The sequence below is a fragment of the Rattus norvegicus genome, chromosome 14 (genome assembly GCF_021556685.1).
Source record: "Rattus norvegicus strain SHRSP/BbbUtx chromosome 14, alternate assembly SHRSP_T2T, whole genome shotgun sequence".
Classification (NCBI taxonomy): Eukaryota; Metazoa; Chordata; class Mammalia; order Rodentia; family Muridae; genus Rattus; species Rattus norvegicus.
The window spans coordinates 65,423,209-65,442,674 of NC_141547.1; the positions used below are offsets into that span (position 1 = coordinate 65,423,209).

General features: G+C 43.7%; 1 protein-coding gene across 2 annotated transcripts in view; it reads left to right on the forward strand.

Moving 5' to 3' along the window:
* The window catches only part of Adgra3 (adhesion G protein-coupled receptor A3), a 94,958-nt gene that overhangs the window by 54,980 nt on the left and 20,512 nt on the right, over nt 1-19,466 (forward strand). For both annotated transcript variants that reach the window (XM_087583096.1, NM_001432811.1), the window contains 4 exon segments: nt 624-825; nt 2,250-2,405; nt 9,882-10,043; nt 12,360-12,563. In XM_087583096.1, the coding sequence (XP_087439222.1) occupies nt 624-825; nt 2,250-2,405; nt 9,882-10,043; nt 12,360-12,563 (724 nt within the window).

The following is a 19,466-nucleotide window of genomic DNA, read 5'->3' on the forward strand; positions in this document are numbered from 1 at the left end:
CCCACCCCACCCTTACCCCAGTTCCCACAGCCACTGAGGAGGTCAGTTGTGCAAACAGGTTTTTCAGGATGGCACTGAAGGACCTGCTGTAGCATTTTTACTTGTCAAATTTCCTAGCCATACTTGTACAAAAGACCAAGTTCTGTCTTTATTGAGCAAGGACCTTCTCTCGTGTCCTACTTCCTACTTGTTGTATAATGCCAAAGATACAATAACACTTATTAAACAGAAAAATAATCTGATTCATAACACCAGTTTTCACTTGTCATGGGGTTCATATAATTTCCTTGAACATTCATAGCAGCATTTAGATTTTAGATCCTTATTTTTGAAAAATTATTACATTATGCTATCAAAATATTCTCAGATGAGAGACTGGATAAATGCATCCTCCATAGACCCATTGTAACTTTTTTTTTGTCTTAAGTTTTTGTGTGTGTGTGTGTGTGTGTGAGAGAGAGAGAGAGAGAGAGAGAGAGAGAGACAGAGACAGAGACAGAGAGAGAGAGAGAGAGAGAGTGTGTGTGTTTTCTCTGTGATCATATTCATGTCCTAATTCTTGCCTTTTTACTAGCCCCTGCCATTCTGGGCTTTCTTAGACTGTTTTGTTTCTACCTGTATAGGTGGCCCAGAACACTGGCAGGCATCACAGCATATCTCCAGTGTACCCGGAACAGCCACAGCAGTGGGGTCTATCCTGGAAACACACAGGATGAAAGGAAGGCATGGCGCAGATGTGACAGAGGTGGCTTTTGGGCAGATGATGATTATTCTCGGTGCCAGTATGCAAATGATGTCACTAGAGTTCTGTATATGTTCAATCAGGTAACTATAGGACATTCTAATTCACTTACGTTAAGTACGAAATATGGTATTTTTACATGCCAGATAAGAGTAAGTGTGGGCTGAAAATTCCTTTATATCTCTGCTCTGTGAGGCCCTATCTTTTTCTGTTACTGCTGGACCAGCTGGAGTCTCAGACTTATCTGGGATTCTGACTGTATATCTTCATAACCCCTTTATCAGAAGCAATCCCTGCGAATTCTCTGCTGACTCTCATTGTTGTTGCTTCTGTGAACTGTTATTAACCTTCCCTCTCCCAATGTGGGGTCTGTTTTAGCAGTTTCTCTATTCCTCAGTTCCAGCTTAACTCTTCTATGGCAGTTGTTGCTGTCACAGTGTCAGTAAATTAAAAACATGGGCATAGAGATAGTACTAAGTAAGTAAGGGGTGTGTGTCCCTTTGGGCAGTGAGGGGTGTGTCCACCTCTCTCAGCTAGAGAACTGGGACCTGCTTTTCCTCAATAACCGGGAGAGATTCTGTATAGAATTTGGTTAAACAAAGCATAGATAGAGCTCTGTGTTTTCCCATGTGTCTTTAAGCATTCCTTTGTTTCTTTCTCAGTTTAATTTATCCTCCCCTCCCGCAGTATATTTTTTAACAAAATCTAACTTTTTTTTTTTTTTATTTTTTATTTTTTTATTAACTTGAGTATTTCTTATATACATTTCAAGTGTTATTCCCTTTCCCGGTTTCCGGGCAAACATCCCCCTCCCCCCTCCCCTTCCTTATGGGTGTCCCCCTCCCAACCCTCTCCCCATTGCCGCCCTCCCCCCATAGTCTAGTTCACTGGGGGTTCAGTCTTAGCAGGACCCAGGGCTTCCCCTTCCACTGGTGCTCTTACTAGGATATTCATTGCTACCTATGGGGTCAGAGTCCAGGGTCAGTCCATGTATAGTCTTTAGGTAGTGGCTTAGTCCCTGGAAGCTCTGGTTGCTTGACATTGTTGTACTTTTGGGGTCTCGAGCCCCTTCAAGCTCTTCCAGTTCTTTCTCTGATTCCTTCAACGGGGGACCTATTCTCAGTTCAGTGGTTTGCTGCTGGCATTCGCCTCTGTATTTGCTGTATTCTGGCTGTGTCTCTCAGGAGCGATCTACATCCGGCTCCTGTCGGTCTGCACTTCTTTGCTTCATCCATCTTGTCCAATTGGGTGGCTGTATATATATGGGCCACCTGTGGGGCAGGCTCTGAATGGGTGTTCCTTCAGTCTCTGTTTTAATCTTTGCCTCTCCCTTCCCAGCCAAGGGTATTCTTTTTCCTCATTTAAAGAAGGAGTGAAGCATTCACAACAAAATCTAACTCTTGAATTTGAAAGACTATTTGATAATTGGTTTTAACTCTCAGTAGATGTGGTGAGTGGGTTAACAGTGTCAGCATTAATAGTCCTTTTGGACTGCCTTTCTCAATAGATGCCCCTCAATCTTACGAATGCGGTAGCTACGGCTCGGCAGCTGCTGGCTTACACAGTAGAGGCTGCCAACTTCTCGGACAAAATGGATGTTATATTTGTGGCTGAAATGATAGAAAAGTTTGGAAGATTTACCAAAGAGGAAAAATCAAAAGAGGTAAGTTCCTAAATTCAGACTTGCAGTGTAAATGTCAGCCAATGGTGGCCTCTAATGGGATAGAGTGGAGTGCTTATTTTTAAAACTGGTTTATGCTTTCCGTATTTGGACTTCATACACCTTTTTGATTTCCAAACTTGTCATTGCAAAGCTTATGCACCAGTAGTGATGGGGACCTGTGTATCTGGGAGATGGTGATGAGCTGTTAGTTTCTGAACTCCGAGGAGCTCTGTATCGCAGAGGGAGGTACAGGGAAGAAGCAGCCTCCACCCTGTTTCTGGTAGCCTCTGGGAGTCCCATTGTCTACACAGGCTTGTGCCCCTCTCACTGTTTTAGTCACCTGGACAGTGTTTTAAACCTCCCTGTCATATATATTTCATTATATAACAGAAATGAGAGTCTCTGAGGAACTTACATATACCTATATGAAACGTCATGGTACTTATAGACGTGTTCAATTTCTGTGTCCAATAAAAGAAGTCATGATTTTTGAGAAGATATGTATTTAAATAGGGATGTTAAAACTGTGATGTTTGTCAACGTGTCATTTTTAGAGGGCAGTCATACCTCCAGATTTCAGAGCAGCAAATAAAAGAAAAATATTTAAGTTTTGAGGCAAAGGTAAGTAATGTTCATTTAAGCTGTGGTTTTTGAGCTCTTTAAGAACTTTGTACACTGTTTCTCCTATGATATAACCACTTAACTGAGATGGGTTTAAAGGCAGTCAAGTACACACTGAAGCCAGTTAAAGTGAAGTAGTGTATCAGTGTTCAGTTAGGCTGAACTGAACACAGATCGTGGGAGTCATCACAAAGGACCCAGAAGTATGTTCTGTAGTGCGCTGTTTGCTCTCAGCCATGTCCTATCTTGTACCACTGGGGACTTCCTAGCTAAACACCACAGAGTCATTGCTGGTAGTGTTTTAGATAAATAATATGCCCTCTTTGTCTACATCATTTAACCAAGGATTTTCTTTCCTTTTTTAGAATATTGCAGTCTTGCATGTTGCTAGCGACTTGGTAACTGCAGCCCTCCTGCAGTTGGCGTGTACTTGATAGGGTGTAGTTAATGAAGGAGGGAAAATGGTATGTGTATATAAATGGAACTTGGGTAATAGGCAACTTTGAGGGACAGTGAGACTTTTCAGTGCTGTGGTCTGAACTCACGGACCCTGGTTTTCAGATAAACTGTCCCAGGCTGTTGGCAGCAACCACTTCCCCTGGGAAGCTTTGTTAGCCCTGGGAGAAACTGTTTGGATTTGACGGGTGCTGTTACCCTCCGTTGTTGCTGATAATCACAGGGTAGCTGCCCACACGATTGCTATTACTCTCAGAAAGTGGAGTGCTTCGAGTTATCGGAATAATTACAGTGACATTTGGAATGTGAGCTCTGAAACATTGTAATGTCTGTGCTGCAGTTGGATGTGAAGAACTGCTTTTCAGTTCTCAGCTTATAAAGGGCAGTGTGGAGGCTGGCGAGATGGCCCAGCAGGTAAAAATGCTGCCAGTGCAAGCCCGATTGATAACGGAACTTAAGGTAGAAGGAGAGAGAAGCAATTCCTGAACACTGTCCGCTGCCTACAAACACACACGCCCTAGGGCATGCACTCACCTGGACTCACACATGGACAGAGGACACAAGAGTGACAATAATAAATACAACTTTAAAAAAATTAAAGCACAACACAATGAGCAGGGTGGCGCTGTGAGCTGAGTAACAGTGCCTGGTGCTTCTGGTGCCTGCTTCCCTGTCTTGGCTGACAGTGTCTTCTTGGGTTATGACCTAATGGTTATCATGGGCTTTTTTCACTTCTAAAACTAGGATGGTATTGGTTCTGTTTAGCTTACAGAGTTTCTATACAGGAGTAAAGGAACTGAGGAGAAACAGTGTGGCACAGTAATTTCCAAGCCTGGGTCTCCTTTTATGGGATTCTGAAGGTTCCCATCTCGGAATGGATGTCTTTATTATTGGACAGCATTGTGGGTCTGACCCATGGCCTCCTGCCTTCTGATCTCCAGCCCGATCTAAGAACTACTCAGGGCTTCAGGTAGTTTTCTGAACATTTCATTGGCGGGTGTTTTTGTCTCTTTCTGGTTAATACAGTAAAGTTTACAGTTTTCGTCAAAAAGAATTGATGTCAACCTATCAAAAATCAAAGGAAAAATAGGCTTCATGATTGAATCCTGGAAGTATACACTGATTCCCTGTGACTTGGAAACACCATCCTGTACAGTCCTTTGGGAACTGCGGGCTTTGCCTTTCACTGGTTATTAGGGTAATAAGTAGAAATCATGGGATTTAAGGACTGTGCTTTAAGTTAATTACCACTGCATTAAATTATGATAAGATGGCCTGAGATGCAGATACATAAGATATGACAGTATTAAAGGCCTTCTCAAGTGCGCTCCGCCAGGCCTGTGCATGGCTGTGGCCCATGCTTCTGTACACAGCTCACAGATTGCTGTTGTTCTGAAAACCAAGGTTGAGTTCAGCCACTTTAAACCAGGAGCATGGCTACTGAGAGACACCACCAGGACAGACCTAAAAGGTGGATTTAGTGGCCATAAAAAGGCAGCCAAATTTCCCTGTCTGGGGATAAATGTGTCCTCTGTATTTACTGGAGGAGGTTTTCTTATGAAGCCAATACTTAATGTGTCTGATGAGAAAGAGGTTCGTGAACAGCAGGATTGGTTTTGCCTTCAAGTCCTTTTCTGCGCTTCAGTTTACTGTGTGAACAAAGGGCCCCTGTGGGTTCACTCAGCACATTTTTGTGCATTCTGTCTACCCATTTGTATTTGTGCACATACACTATAGTAATGTAGCCGTCCATGCTGGTGCTTCTGGTTATCTTTGTTTCCAGTGTTTCCCAGCTCTTTCACCTAGTCGTACTTGCCACGCTTTGCTCACTAAGCTTTTCTAAGACCCAGTGCTTAGTAGTGTGAGCCTCCTGAAGAAGTCACCTGCTGTGTTCCTAACACAGATGGCTCTCCTTGTCTCCGTCTGTGCGTGAGTCTGTTACCCTAGGATGGGTTCAGGGAATCTGCTGCAAGATTTCTTCAGCAGAGGCTCTGAGAGGGGCTGCCGAGTCTCCATTTTTTACATTATATTGTTCATTTAAATTTTTTCCCTTTGGGATTAGGCGCCTGTGAACATTTTATTGGAGTGTTGAAAATGTTATTGTTAGCTCCTGTCTCATCTTCTCACCTAACTGGGAGGATTTTCAGTCCTCAATCTTATTTATATAGCCTGTGGGTTTAGTTTTCTCTCCCACCTCTCCCCACCCAGCCTCCTCCCCTCCCTCAGCAATGGAGTATTTAAGAGCTGACTTTACTTGCTGTGTTTTACATAATTTTTCCAAACAAAAAGAACTTTTTTAGGGCTGGTTCATTGGGTGATGGAGCCCGGTGCTAAACCTGGAAACCCAAGTTGGATCCTGTACGCACATTATCTGCAGGAGATAGAGAGCCAACGAGAATGACTGCTTTAGCGGAGAATGAGCCATTTTTCTCATCCTTCCATGCTGAATGGCTAAGAACTCAGGAAAGGGATTTGTCACCAGAATATTTCCTTTAGCAGATAGTCACAAAATACCCCATGCTTCTGTGACTCAGTTATGCAAAGAATTCAGAATCTGTCATAGTTGTGGGGAAGCTCCAGTAGATCAGAAAATAATCCTGAAAGCCCACATACAGGTATAAGAAAGAAAAGTAGGATGGAACTATGGCCTATGTTAAGCATGGGTTTTCTAGGGTTCTACTTTGTAGGGCGCCAGAGTCATGAAAGGATCAGAAGAAGAATCAGGGTGTGTGTGTGTGTGTGTGTGTGTGTGTGTGTGTGATCAAAAAGAACTTCTCAGAGCTGCTTTGTGACTTCTACTATGTGGGTCATTCTTTCCTTTATATAAGTGATTAGCTTCTTTCTGATCCTGGCATGACCTGGAGGTCAGAGTGTTTGGTTCACGTCATAACCATAGGGCTTCAGGAGTGGTGACATGACTGTTAGGCTTCACTGTCAGATCCTCAGAAAGTTCGTGTGCTTAATTCTGTAAAAAATAAAATATAAAGCCCATTTCATTAAAATCATGCTATTCTGTAGTAGCTCATATTTGTGGCTTTGCCTTAGTGCAATCAGGGCTTTTGTGTATTTTATCTCTGAAGTTTTCATAACCAAAGCAATTCAATTCAGATGGTCACTGAGCGTGTCTGAGGGCTTCATCACACTGCCTGTTAAATTTTTTGCATAAAATCCTGAAGTAACAGCAAACCAGAATGGTAGAACATAAAACACATTATTCCAGCCATTCTCAATTTGCATGTAAGGATGGAGTTCATTAGTTCATTTTTGTAAATGTCTGATTGATCTGATTGGCAGGTACAGAAAATGGTGTAGGAGTCTGTAGCCATCTTTTATACTCAGAAATAAGGGTCCTTACCAGCGCAGTACCTGTTAGTAGGAAAGTGTAGGATATGGGTGGCCCATGTTTTTTATGACGTTAAATGAGTGACATTGTACAGATTAGCCATGGCTTTCCTATCCTTTCCTATCCTTTCCCCTGTTTTTGCCTTTCTCTCCCCTCCCTCCTTTTCTTCCGCCTGTTTGCCTTCCCCTCCTTTTTCTCCAGTTACTCATCTTTCTCTTGTTCTTGTTCCTTTCTCTTGTGCCTGCCCTCCGCTCTTCATTTCCTCTTCCCTCCTCTCCTCCTTTCCACTTCCTCCTCTTCTTACTCTTCCTCTTTATTTGACAGGAGGTCTCACTGCTGCCCAAGTTGGTCTTCCCAGCTTTTGGACACAAAGAGTCCTCCAGTTCCGCCTTCCACATGTCTGGCTTGTAACCACTGTGCCTGCCTAGTTCCTCTTAACTGTTCTGTCAGTTGACCCCGATACTGCTTCATGCTTGGAGGAACGCTCCTTGAGAGCGTGGGAGTCAGTGGAAATGGAATGTTTTGATTATATGTCATCATTCTCTGTCACATTTTTACCCTGATAAGTCTGTCATGGCAGTGATTTCAGTGGGAATCACATTTTCAAATGAGAATTCCAAGGTTGTTTTCTTTCTGTGCTATAAGCTGGAAAGTGGAGCATGTGTGATTCTTCCAGTGCTCCGTTTCTACGGCTCAGCATAGCGAGCCACAGTCAGTCAGTGTTTATTTAGTGATTATGTAAGTGAGCACCACTAGTGAACATTGACCCACGAATTAAATGACCATTGATAGCTATTGGCAGTTTGGTTAGTCTTGCACAGATACTAAGGTATATATGGAAATACATTTTAGTCCCCTGACTATAGGGAATTAAAGTCGGAATGAAGCTTTGATGTTCTGTGCAGTACAAAGTTAGGGACTTGTTAATAGTTAGACCCAGGTTTGTGATAGATAATAGGCATTAAGCCCTCATATTTAAAAAACAGATATACAAAGTGCCCCCACCTCCTTTCCTACCATCCGAAGGAAGTCTCGTATTGTGGTTGAAGAAACACACATGCAGCAGGCACCCTGAGAAACAAGGGGGAGAACTCAGAAGCTGAAAAGTCCAGTCTTTTCTGTAGGGCCTCTAAAGAGTTTTTCTCCTAATGTAAGATGTGAAGAAAGTTAAGCCGATTGGCCCACAACTATTTCACGACAGATCGTGAGCAGTCCTTGAGCTTGGTCTTCAGCGGGGAGTCTGCTGGTGGGACACAAAAGCATACAAGAACTTTGAGTTGCCAGGCTTTTGTCTCCAGTCAGACGTTGAAGAAGAAGCTGGCCATCTTGGAAATTCACCCCCTTTATTACCTAGCCATGGTCCCCCTTCCTATCTGTCTGCCTAACAGGAAGTCTGTCTATTAAGGGGCCGGAATAGAACCGTGCCAATGTGAATGATGGTGATGCAGACAGCCATTTGCTGATGGTATGTTTGGAGAACTTGTCATATGTGAAGTAGCATCTTATAGAGGTGACCCCCAAAAGAAATCCAAGATGAGCCTCCAAAATGATAAGTCTAGGGGTCCTCATCAGGTTTCTTTACTCTGCCAGTTAACTCTGCAGAGAAAATCTGAAGAACGAGGTGCCCTCTTATGGCTCTGGCCAATACAAAGCCTTCTGTTTTAGAAAGCAGGCCTGCTTCAGGGACCAAAATGGTTATTTATCTTTACCTTTCCCCCCAAGTAACTAGTAAAATAATGAAAAAGGCCAGCATCGTTTTCGTTCTTGCTGTGTGTGAGGCTTGGTTTTGGGAGCCTGATATTTGTTGCTGGCACTTAAATGTGCAGAAGGCACTGGACTGTAGTTCCCTCCCTCTGGGTCAGAGAGGGGCCTGTCTGGCCGGTCATCCAGAGTGCTGGTATTCACCCACCCTCTGAGATTGCTCTGCCATGGTCATAGAGTGAGCATCTGGTGCTTTTCCTTTGACTTGTCTTCTAAGTGGACCATGGTAGGGTAGACTGGACTTCTCCTTAACCCTCCACAGCCGTCTTATTCATACTTCTTGTACAGAGTATTGGATGCAGAACAGTGTTGAGGGCCTTAGCTGGGCTCTTCTGGGATGATCCAAAGCCATTTGCTGGCTTTCTGGCTTGGCATTGCAGCTTAACGCCACTGATGCTTGCCTTGTGGTGTGAGAACAAGCTGGCTTGCAAAGCTCTGCTCCAGCCTCTGGAATGCTTTTTTTTCTCGTTTCCTCTGCCAGGATCTCTCTTCATGAACATCTGATGCTGTTCCGAACTCCCTTGAGGTGGGTGGGTCTCTTTAGCAAACAGGCTGCTGAGTGTATTTCCTGTGGTAACTTGACTGCAGTAACCAGGAAGTCAGTGATCTGTTCCTGCTACTGCCTCATGCTGGTACCTATAAAGTGCAATTGAACAAGTGAGAGCCGAGTAGATGCAAGGAGCAGAGGAGAGGGAGGAGCGCCTCCTAGGGTCAGTCGTTACATGGCTTTGGGCACTCTGGCACTCTTTGACTTGTGAAGAATGGAGGGTGTTCCTTCACAGTGGGGAAATCACACATGTACACAGTACACTTTGGGTACTGGGGGGTGGTGAAGGTGATCGGTATTTTGAATACTCCAGGAGATGGAAGAGATAGTGTAGGTAGTGTGTGTAATTAATAGGAGTTTAGTCTGATGCACATAAAGTGTTCATAATGGTTTTCTAGGTGATGAACTGAAGTCTGTCTCTGACAGTGTGTCACATTCTCCTCCTTAATTAATCTAATTGCTTTTCTTTTCCTCTGAGATGATACACAGCAGTCTTGTCACCAGTGATGTAGTGGCTACTTAAGTACTGTTTGGAGCTAAATATTACCAAATGGCCATAATTGAGCATGCTGTTCCTATCCAAGGGCTTTCATGAGAAACACGTACTGTTTTCATACATCAGATCTATACAGAAGCCAATCTCATCCTTTAAAACTTTTTTTTTTCATTTTAAGTTTTTATTTTGAGTCTGTTCAGCAGCTTGCCTTGGCTTTTAACATCTTTCTCTCCTCTCTGGTCTGTTCTGTAGCTTGGTGATGTGATGGTTGATGTGGCAAGCAACATCATGTTGGCTGATGAGCGGGTGCTGTGGCTGGCACAGAGGGAGGCAAAGGCCTGCAGCCGAATTGTCCAGTGTCTGCAGCGCATTGCCACACATCGCCTGGCCAGTGGGGCTCACGTGTACTCCACAGTAAGTACAGCATCGTCATAGGCCCGCAGGAGGATTTGCATATGGCCACTCCAACCTAGAAGGGCCTCGTCTCTACCCTCTCATGGTGTCACTGTCTCTGCTACTGCTGATAAGCACAGAATGTCTTTCTCTGAAACCATTTGAGAAGTTAATTTTGCTTCTGAGTAATCTGTTTTCTCAGAAACTGGGAAATACGTTTGTATTATGTAATTTGAATGGCTGTCACTGTCTAATTCACTGAAGTGAATTCTACAACAAAAATAAGAACTATTTGTATGGCTCTCCTGGCATGCCACCCACTGTCCATCCAAGGTAATTCTCAGTTCTGAGCGCCAAGGATGTTGCAGGAGAATGTCTGATAGCTTGCCTCGGGCTCCATCCTAAAGGGCTGGGCTGCCCTCCAACATTTGGAAGCAGTTAGTACAGTATAATAACCTCTAGTTAAATAGCATTAAATTATGCTCATGCTAAGTTGAACTTGTAAATTTTTTTGTGTACTGCTTATATTTGTTCTAAAAATGTGATAAATAAATGTCTTATTCCCTTAGCTATCGTTCTGTGATCTGATTAATGGTTTTCAGCTCCTGACTATTCCAGGGAAGTTGAGTGTTCTATGGTTCCTGAAGCCGTTTTGATCATCCTGTGCATTATTGTACAGTTAGCTCAATTAAGGTTAGAATTCTGTCCCCAAATAATTATGTAATTAGAGGCATAATGTAGCTGTTGTCTCACCGCTAGGTTCATGGCAGTTTTGCTCTTGGATGCAGGGCCTGACTTGAGGCCAACTTGTCTTCAATAGCCTCCCCAGCTGTTTACACCTGGTCCCGTCTTACAGCCTTCCTTATTACTTAGCTGTACCTCCCAGGTCCTTCTGCCATAGAAGGGCATCATAAAAGTGATGGCACATGAGTGAAGGCCATTTCTGCATGTAAAACAGGCTCCAAGAGTTACACATCTGCTTACACAGCTGCCTTCCTTATTCCTGGTAAAACATTCTAAGACCCCAGTGCATGCCTGAAGCCATGGGTAGTCAAGAGCCCTGCATATGCCATTTTATCCTCTGTGTTCATACCTGCTAAGCCCAGCTTATAAATCAGGCACAATAAGAGATTGATATAACACCAATGGTAGCGTGGAACAATTCTAACAGTGAGGAAAGATATTTATGAGTATTATAGCTGGAAATTTCTACCTAGTACTTTAAGATGATGGTTGACTACGGCTATCTGAGCCTGGAGGAAGTAAACCAAGGAAAGGGTGAGGGTGGGGGTTGGTAGAACAAGTCAAGATGGTGTATGAGAATATGAAGACAAGGGCTTCTCCAGAAGGACAGCTTTCTTATTCCTCGGGGAAATTCCATCCACCAATTGTGGTTGATGTGAAATTTCAGAAACTCTACTGGATTTTTGTGCATTGTTACCAGCAGTTATTTGGAGTATATGTTATTAGTTTATATGTGTAATTAATGCTGATTTTACAGGGTTACTGTGTGAAGCCAAAGCTAATGCATATATAATCGTCCTCCCAGCAAGGCGAGTGACCACGGTTTCGTTAGACGCACAGTTAATCCTGCCACTTTGGCAGGTTTGAAAGTGAAACTGTCCCCTTTTCTCTTCCTGTGCCTTTCCTGGCATGGGTTGTGAATGGGAGGCATGCTGGGGGTTCTCCAGGGTACAGACATGGTGGTTTGTGTATTGACAGGTTGTACATCATACAGACATGGTGGTTTGTGTATTGACAGGTTGTACATCTTAGCGTGGTCCCCTAAGTTCAGGTCACCTTTGAATTCCTTTAAAGCTACAGTGTCAGCAGGTGCCATCTGTTTTAGGCAATTATCCTGACCTAATTTACTACTTAACTCAGTTTATTTTCTGCCATTTGGATCAGCATCTGCCTTAGTTTTTTAGGGGGAAAAAATCAACTTTAGAATGAGTCTGCAGATTTTTGGTTTTTTCTTTGAATTCAGTGCAGACAGCCTGCTTGCTCTCCACATGAAGAGACAGTGTGGGTAGGCTGAGCGTTACCAGGACTCCATCCTCTTCTTTCTGCAGTCATTCTGTGCATCGGCGTTGGGAGTGGGGGTTGCTACAGATTGTTTTCACAGCTCATTGTGTGAGTTAAAACCTTCATATTTTAGTTTATTAGCTGTAAGGTATTTTTCAAATTATTTTTATTATTTCTTTTTATCTGTAGTGCTGAGGTTCACACTCGGTGCCTCGTGTGTGCTAAGCAAATGCTCTACTCTGAGCCACAGTGCCTGCTGTCTCACTCCACATGCTAAAGCTCTCATAACTCTGGTTTGCTTGACTTTTGCAGTATTCGCCCAATATTGCTCTGGAAGCTTATGTCATCAAGGCTGCTGGCTTCACAGGGATGACCTGCTCCGTGTTCCAGAAAGTGGCTGCCTCCGACCGCACAGGTCTTTCTGACTATGGGCGAAGGGACCCAGACGGGAACCTGGACAAGCAGCTCAGCTTCAAGTGCAATGTTTCCAGCACCTTCTCCAGCCTGGCCCTGAAGGTGTGCTGTCTTCACTGCTCAACTTAAAGTTACCTCCCCTCACATTTGAATACAGTCTAACTTTACACAGAAATCTTGCTAAAGTGTGTGTGTTTTACACTTTTTATTGCTTCTTTGTGAATGTCATAATGTGCACTCCAATACTACTTCTCTTCCCTCCCCTCATACTCATCCTCCTCCCTCATAGCCTTGTAACCTCCCGCTTAGCAGAGGAAAAAAATTTTCACCGTGGCTGCTACAGTGTGTTATAGTGTGTGCCACAGTATACCCTCTGTCCATACTTCTTTGTTTACAAATGTTGGTTGCAATGACTTGTTGGTCTGTATGAGGCCTCTGGATTCTGCCACTCTGTGAATATTGGAATCTCACTGGGACTCCTGTTGGATATCCTCTTGTTGCCTTATGTCGTAAAGATCCTGTAGTTGTGGATCTGTAGGATAGGTACTTTCATGCTCTCCAGCAGTTCCTCAGTTGGGTAGATGTTGGTGTGAGCCAACTCAAAGCTTTGGATCAGGGCCTGAGAGGTATCTGAGTTGTTCGGCCCACTGGCTCTTTGACACTCATGCCCTTGGGGCCAGCTCACCTACAACCCTATATCCAGGGCCAGCTCTCGTGCTCTCTCAAGACCTCATCAGGGCCAGCTCTCCCAACTGCAGCTGGCAAAAGGGAGGGGTCTCTTCCTCAGCAATGCTGCCAATAGCTGGGCCTTTTGTTTTGTTGTTTTTTCATGTAGGTATTTTGAAAGGGGTTGGTGAGAAGCTTTGGGATATTATGCTGCTGTTTTAAAGGAGACTCTGACAGAGGTAGACCATGGAGACTTCATAGGTCACACACGTTTTGCCTTCATACTAACTTTCTCCACTTAAATCTACTGTTTCTCTGATTGCCATGGTATAAAGGCTGATATATTAATATTTATCAAAATATTTCCTTTTATATAAAAGTTTTCTACTTTTGATTTTTAAGGCTTTAAAGCATTTTCATGAGCCTTAGAATTATTATGGCTTTTGACAATGTGCCTACAGTGTCTACAGAAATCAGCCTTGATATATGTTCTTATTTTTGGAAATGTCAATATGTGACATGTTCTTTTAAAAAGTCCAAAATTTGCATTATATATTTTCAAAAGTATCGTTATTGTTACTGTCTTTGAGCAATGAAGAAAACAAAGCTTATTTGCACACTTTTAGAGTTTGTCTCAGCTACATTGAAACAAAGCACTGGTAACAGAATGGCAGCCCCACTTGCCTGCCTTTCACTTAGCTCTCTCATGTTCTCTGTGGCTTCTCAATAGAAGGAGCCTACCAAATAATTGATCACAGAAGTGCTTTGACATTCTCAAGGTGCCTAATATGTGTCCACTCAGAGGATGGATAACTCCTGTATTTCCTCATAGTTTACCCTGATGCCCTTCATAAGGACAGCCAAGAATGCTGAGTGTAGGAATACGGTAGCCACTAAGACAGTCTGGAGTGGGCGAGAACATCTGATGATGCCATGCCTTGGCGAATTGGCCAGATCGATCTGCTACTCTTGGCCGGGTGAGAGCACAAGATACCACAGTCACCACCTGTAGTTTAGCTTGGCTTGCCTTCCTGTACCTTTCTTGGCAAAAAATACTCTGTAAAGTGAAGCAGAGAGAGCAGCATGCTGAGCGCATTTGAGATAGGCATGTGTTTCTGAGGAGGACTTGAGATTGATGGATTATAGTTGGTAGAAAGGGACGGAAGTGATGTCACCGTACTCTTCCTGGGTTTCACAGGCTTCCTCTGTGTCAGGAGTACACTCTCAGCTAACAGTGAGGGCATCTCTTGAACACTCCGGGAGCTACACCTTAGACTCTTCTCCTTTTAAGATCATCCCATGGCTAGGGAACAAGGCACTCTGTCATTGTCCCTGGATGGTCATGGTGAGGCAGGGTTGGGAGGAACATGTTCTTCACCATGCAGTTAGATGTTGGATGTCAGTAGGAGCAGATGAACTTCAGCTCTGTCACTAATAGGGGACTTTCCTAACCCTTAAAAATCAAAGCTGGGAATGTTTGTTCCGTCTGTGTGTAATCAGAAATATGCAGCCTAGATTACTTGAACTACTGCATCCGATCATTCACTGCACCCCTCTTCAGTGTGGGCACACATTAACACCTGAGTTGAGTTTGTATGAAAGGCACCTTTACAGAGCAGAAGGTATCTGGCTTCTGGCTCCTTGCATATTTGGGTTTGCTTTTGTGCATCTTTGCATGCTGTCACCCTAGCCAGATCCATACTTTCCCATGCAGATTTTCCTGGCTTGTAGTATAGCCTCATCCTTTAGAACAAGTTTTGGTTGCAAATATGCCGTTGAGAATATAGGGGATGTACTTGAGATCCTGTATTTTCTAGCTGAACAGCACGTGATGCTGTGGAATCTTGACGTCCTCATGGCCAGCGGGGACCTGTGCTTGCTGCTGCCGCTGCTGCCCAGTATTATAAGAGAGTGTGACACTGCCAATTGTCAGCCTAGGGAGAACCAAAGGTCAAAGGGTGTTTTTTGCTGAGTGTGTTCCTTTGTCAAAATTCATAAGTAAAGAAGTCATGCTATGTTTTAGGAGCTGCCTGCATTTGCCAAGCCATTGCACATTCCTGTTCAACCTCTGTCTTGAGGCCATTCCTTAAAATGCTTTCTTTACCTGGGCTGTTGACTGCTGGATGCGCGCATGCACCATCGTTAACCTGGTAGTTCCTGCAGCACTGAAATCCCCTCCTGCCATGTACCTGCTGCTCCAGCCCTTGAGTGCGCACTGACCCTGAGGGTTTCCATTGGAGCGCTGTGAAGATCTTTCCATAGTGAGTAGCTGCTGTTGATGCTACGATGTCTACATAGTGTCATCCCCAAGTCTACCCTGATGCAAAGTTGATCTTTTGTGCCTCTTGTAAGGACAGCAAGTCTGTGGAAGAGTCTGCCATTGGCTTGGGCATCTGCCCTGAGCTCTCTTGTCCCACATCCCTTGTCATTGCTTCTCCTCTCTGACTAATGATAGCAGACTTGCCTTGGTTTGTCTTTCACACTTGTCCAGGCACATGCTAGCCCTTTTACTGGAATTTATGCTCTTCCCCACTTCCCTAGTTCCTTTAGTTACATGATAAGACCCAGTGCATATGTCACCTCTAGTAAGTCTTAGCCAACACTATCTGGTCAGTCCTCTCATACCCTACGCTTGGGTCCTTGGTTTCTCCTCAGTGCCCACTGTTGTCATGGTTGTGTGTAGAGGGTACAAGGATCATGTGAGGCAGGTCAGCTTCCACAGATTGATTCTGAAGCCTGGCCTCCGTAGGCTCCACGGTAAGAGTTGCAGGTGCCCAAATTCACTCCTATGTACTGCGTGCAAAACTGTTCTGATGTTTCCTTCCCCAGCGATTCCTTTTGCTATTGATACATAATCTAGGGATGCCCCTCTAATACAGCAGAGTGCACTGCCAGTGAACTGCCAAGGGTGTGAGCAGTCAGCTAGTGTTTTGAGTAACTAAGAGTCAGCCATTTATAACTGACTAGAAACCAGTTATCCTTGAACATCCCATACGTCTCTGACCGCAGACACCTGGGGCTTTATCCCAGCTGAAGCTCATCATTTCCCATGCCAGTCATTAAGTGCCTTTATTCTTCCTACCTTGATTCCTGTCCTTTCTCAAGTGTGTGTAGCTCTTCCTGGTTTGGAAGACACTCTGCTGATCTCTCCCTCTGGCGTCTGTGCAGACTGCTGCTGCTTTTCCTTCTTCACAGAATTAGTCACTGTTAACCCAAGGTGCTTTGTGCACTTGCTGGAGGTGTTGCAAGTCTTCTGATGGTGCATTGGCTCTCCAAGGTCACGTGATGTGACTGACTATGCTCTCTGCAGCTACACAGGTAGCCTGCATTCCTTGTGTCCTCCTTCCCTATTCCCCAGCTGTGTAAACAGAGAGAGACCAGTGTCTCTGACTCTCAGACGTCAGTTCTGTGCTATTGGTGGGGGCTCCTGAAATGATACCAAACGTAAGATGAAAGGAGAACCTATGCTGACATTTACAACAGTGCTTTCTCAGGGTTAGCTTCATTCTTCCTTGGTTGTGGCAATGGGCATAACTGTGATCTCTCTTGTCTAAATTATGAATATTGACAGCAAGGACTTGGTGTCTTTGGTGACCACATGGGGCCAAACACAAAATAACCTAATCTTTAAAAACTGTTTAAAATTAACAGTTAAACGTTCTTAACAAAGAAAATCAGTCAAATCAATCCTAAAAGCACCCCACCCTCATTATCTATGGCAAGTAGATAAGCCAGAGATAGTTAAATGTCTAGTTATGGATAAGAAAATACCTTAGGACATGCCACCTTTTTACAGTTGTCTGAGTAAATAAATTGGTATTTTGTTGTTTTGAATTCAGTAGCTTTTATCTCATCCTGACTTTACCGTTAGAATTTTATAAAAGTTAAAGGTATTGTTTAAAATTTGAATATTCCTTATGGAGGAAGGACATATTACATCGTAAGATGCCGATGTCTATCCAAAGTGCTTTCCGATTGGAGTTAATGTGTATGTGCTTCTTTTAATAGTTTGTCATGGAAGACACTGAAAGGCCACGACAACATGCCTTTCATATGTGTTCATGTTTTACCTATTTGTATTAAAATTGATACGAAACAAAACTACAGATGTTAGAACATCTGGCTCTGGACTTTGTTCACTTCTGGACCTTCCTGGACCCTGACCGCTGTCCTCCCACTGCAGCGTACTCACAGCTCTGCAGCTTCTGTGCCCTCTGTCCGTCCACTGAGAGTCCACTGGGCATGTTTGGAAGTTGAGACACAAGTTGAAGGAAATGGAGCAGTGTTACCCTGTCTCCCAAGCATGAGGGGGCCACTCACAACACTTTGCTGCTGTCCCCAGCAAGGCCCGCCCCCTTCCAACACGATCACTAGAAGCCATAGTCTTGCAGGTCTCACAGCTCCTTGAGAGAAGTTTCCCACTTATTAGCCGGGATTCCTATGTGTGTGTATCTTGCTCATTGCTGTAATCCACACCATCTTAAAGCCCACATATGATTAATTGAAATTATAAACTGCTTCCTGCCTCCAGGCCAGCAGATAAAGGTATAGTCATGAGGAATGTAGCAAATTACGTGTTCTTCAGTGGTTTCTAGAATTAGATTTGCAGCCTTCCTGTCAGTGGTGAGCAACTTCTTCTAAAGGAAGAAGCGCACGCACATTTTACTTTCTTACTGTGATTGTGGACATTGGCGATGCAGCTGCAATTCATCTCATCAGCACCCGGGGCTCCTTCTCTCATCCCATGGAACCGTAATTATTCGGTAATTCTTTCCTGGGCTCTGAAGGACCTTTAGAAGCCCTGACTATATAAGGCCGTGGGTCTGTAGCTCTTACTATGAGCTTTTCCTTTATTGGTTTTGATTAGTTTTACAAGCTTATGATTAGAATTTTTTTTAATTTCAAACTTTTACATGGTGAGTGGAAGTTCTGACATTTTAATAATCAATTTGGCATGTAAGCCTGAGTTAGGATGGCTGGAGGCTCTCTTCCTTTGTCTTTACCCACTGTTTTTCCCTCTGGCTTCCAGTATGCCGGAAAGTCCAGACCAACAACAGGCTGCCCTGTGTTCTTGAACCACAAAAATCAATTTGGCTTATCATTACTAATACTCTTCTAGAGAACTCTGCTTACTTTCCAATAATTTTGAGTTCTTTGGTGAGACTATTTTATGAATTTTGTAGTTCTAAGCTTGATTAGATGTCTATTATGTAGGATTATGAACTATTAGTTGAAAGGTGGTTTGGTTTTTATCTTTAGGTACCTTCTTATACATTTACAAGACATGTATATATTTTCATATCAAAGAGAAAAGCCCTAAAAACAAGCAGAGGAGTCAGAGATCCACTTGCTCTCACACTCAGGAGTCCATAAAAGCACTAAGCTCATAGCTATGATAAATACTCAGAAGGCCGGTAGCAGACCCGTCAGGCGCCGCAGACCCGTCAGGTGTACTCACAGCTCTGCAGCTTCTGTGCCCTCTGTCCGTCCACTGAGAGTCCACTGGGCATGTTCGGAAGTTGAGACACAAGTTGAAGGAAATGGAGCAGTGTTACCCTGTCTCCCAAGCATGAGGGGGCCACTCACAACACTTTGCTGCTGTACCGTCTGCTTCAGTCTGCGTTCCGGTGTGCTTTGTTCACTTCATTTACAGGGCCTTGGTCTCCCAGCGTCCTTCATCCCCTCTGACCCTTACGCTCTTTCTCCCTCCTCTCCATGGCTCCGAGAGGAGGGATTTCTTTCATATTTGTAAGAATAATGGGAGCTTTTGCATGGTTTTCCTTAGTAATTCTGACACATATATACATGACATCTTTAATTTAAAAGTAATATGTAAATTTCTCAAATAACACCCAACAGATTATTGTCTGGTATCTGCTGTGCCCGCATTGTAAGCAGAGCACTTAAATAATTACAAAGTCAATCATTTGCTTCAGTAGAACCTTTTAATTTTTTTTTTCAGTAAGCATGCCATGTTGACTTGGTTAAATTTATTAACAGTGAGCTATTTTCAGTAAATGTAAATGACAGGAAGTAGTATATAGGAGCTAAAAGATATTAGTAATGTTATCTGCAGCCCAAATTTCTTCCTGTCTGGTTAATAAGCAGAGGGTAAGACATGTGTTGGAACTGCCTGCCTTGGTTGTGTAACACAGGTGTGCAGGCTGTTTAGAGTCCAGAAGAGGGGACAGCCACGTAGAAAGCCACTGAAGGGCTGTTCCACCAAAGAGCATGATGTTCAGACTTGTGTATAGTCTTTCTCTTGGCTGCCAGCCATGCGTTCTGATCTGTCTCTTCTGTTGTAAACAGAACCGCCTTGTTACACAGCAAGTCAAATAG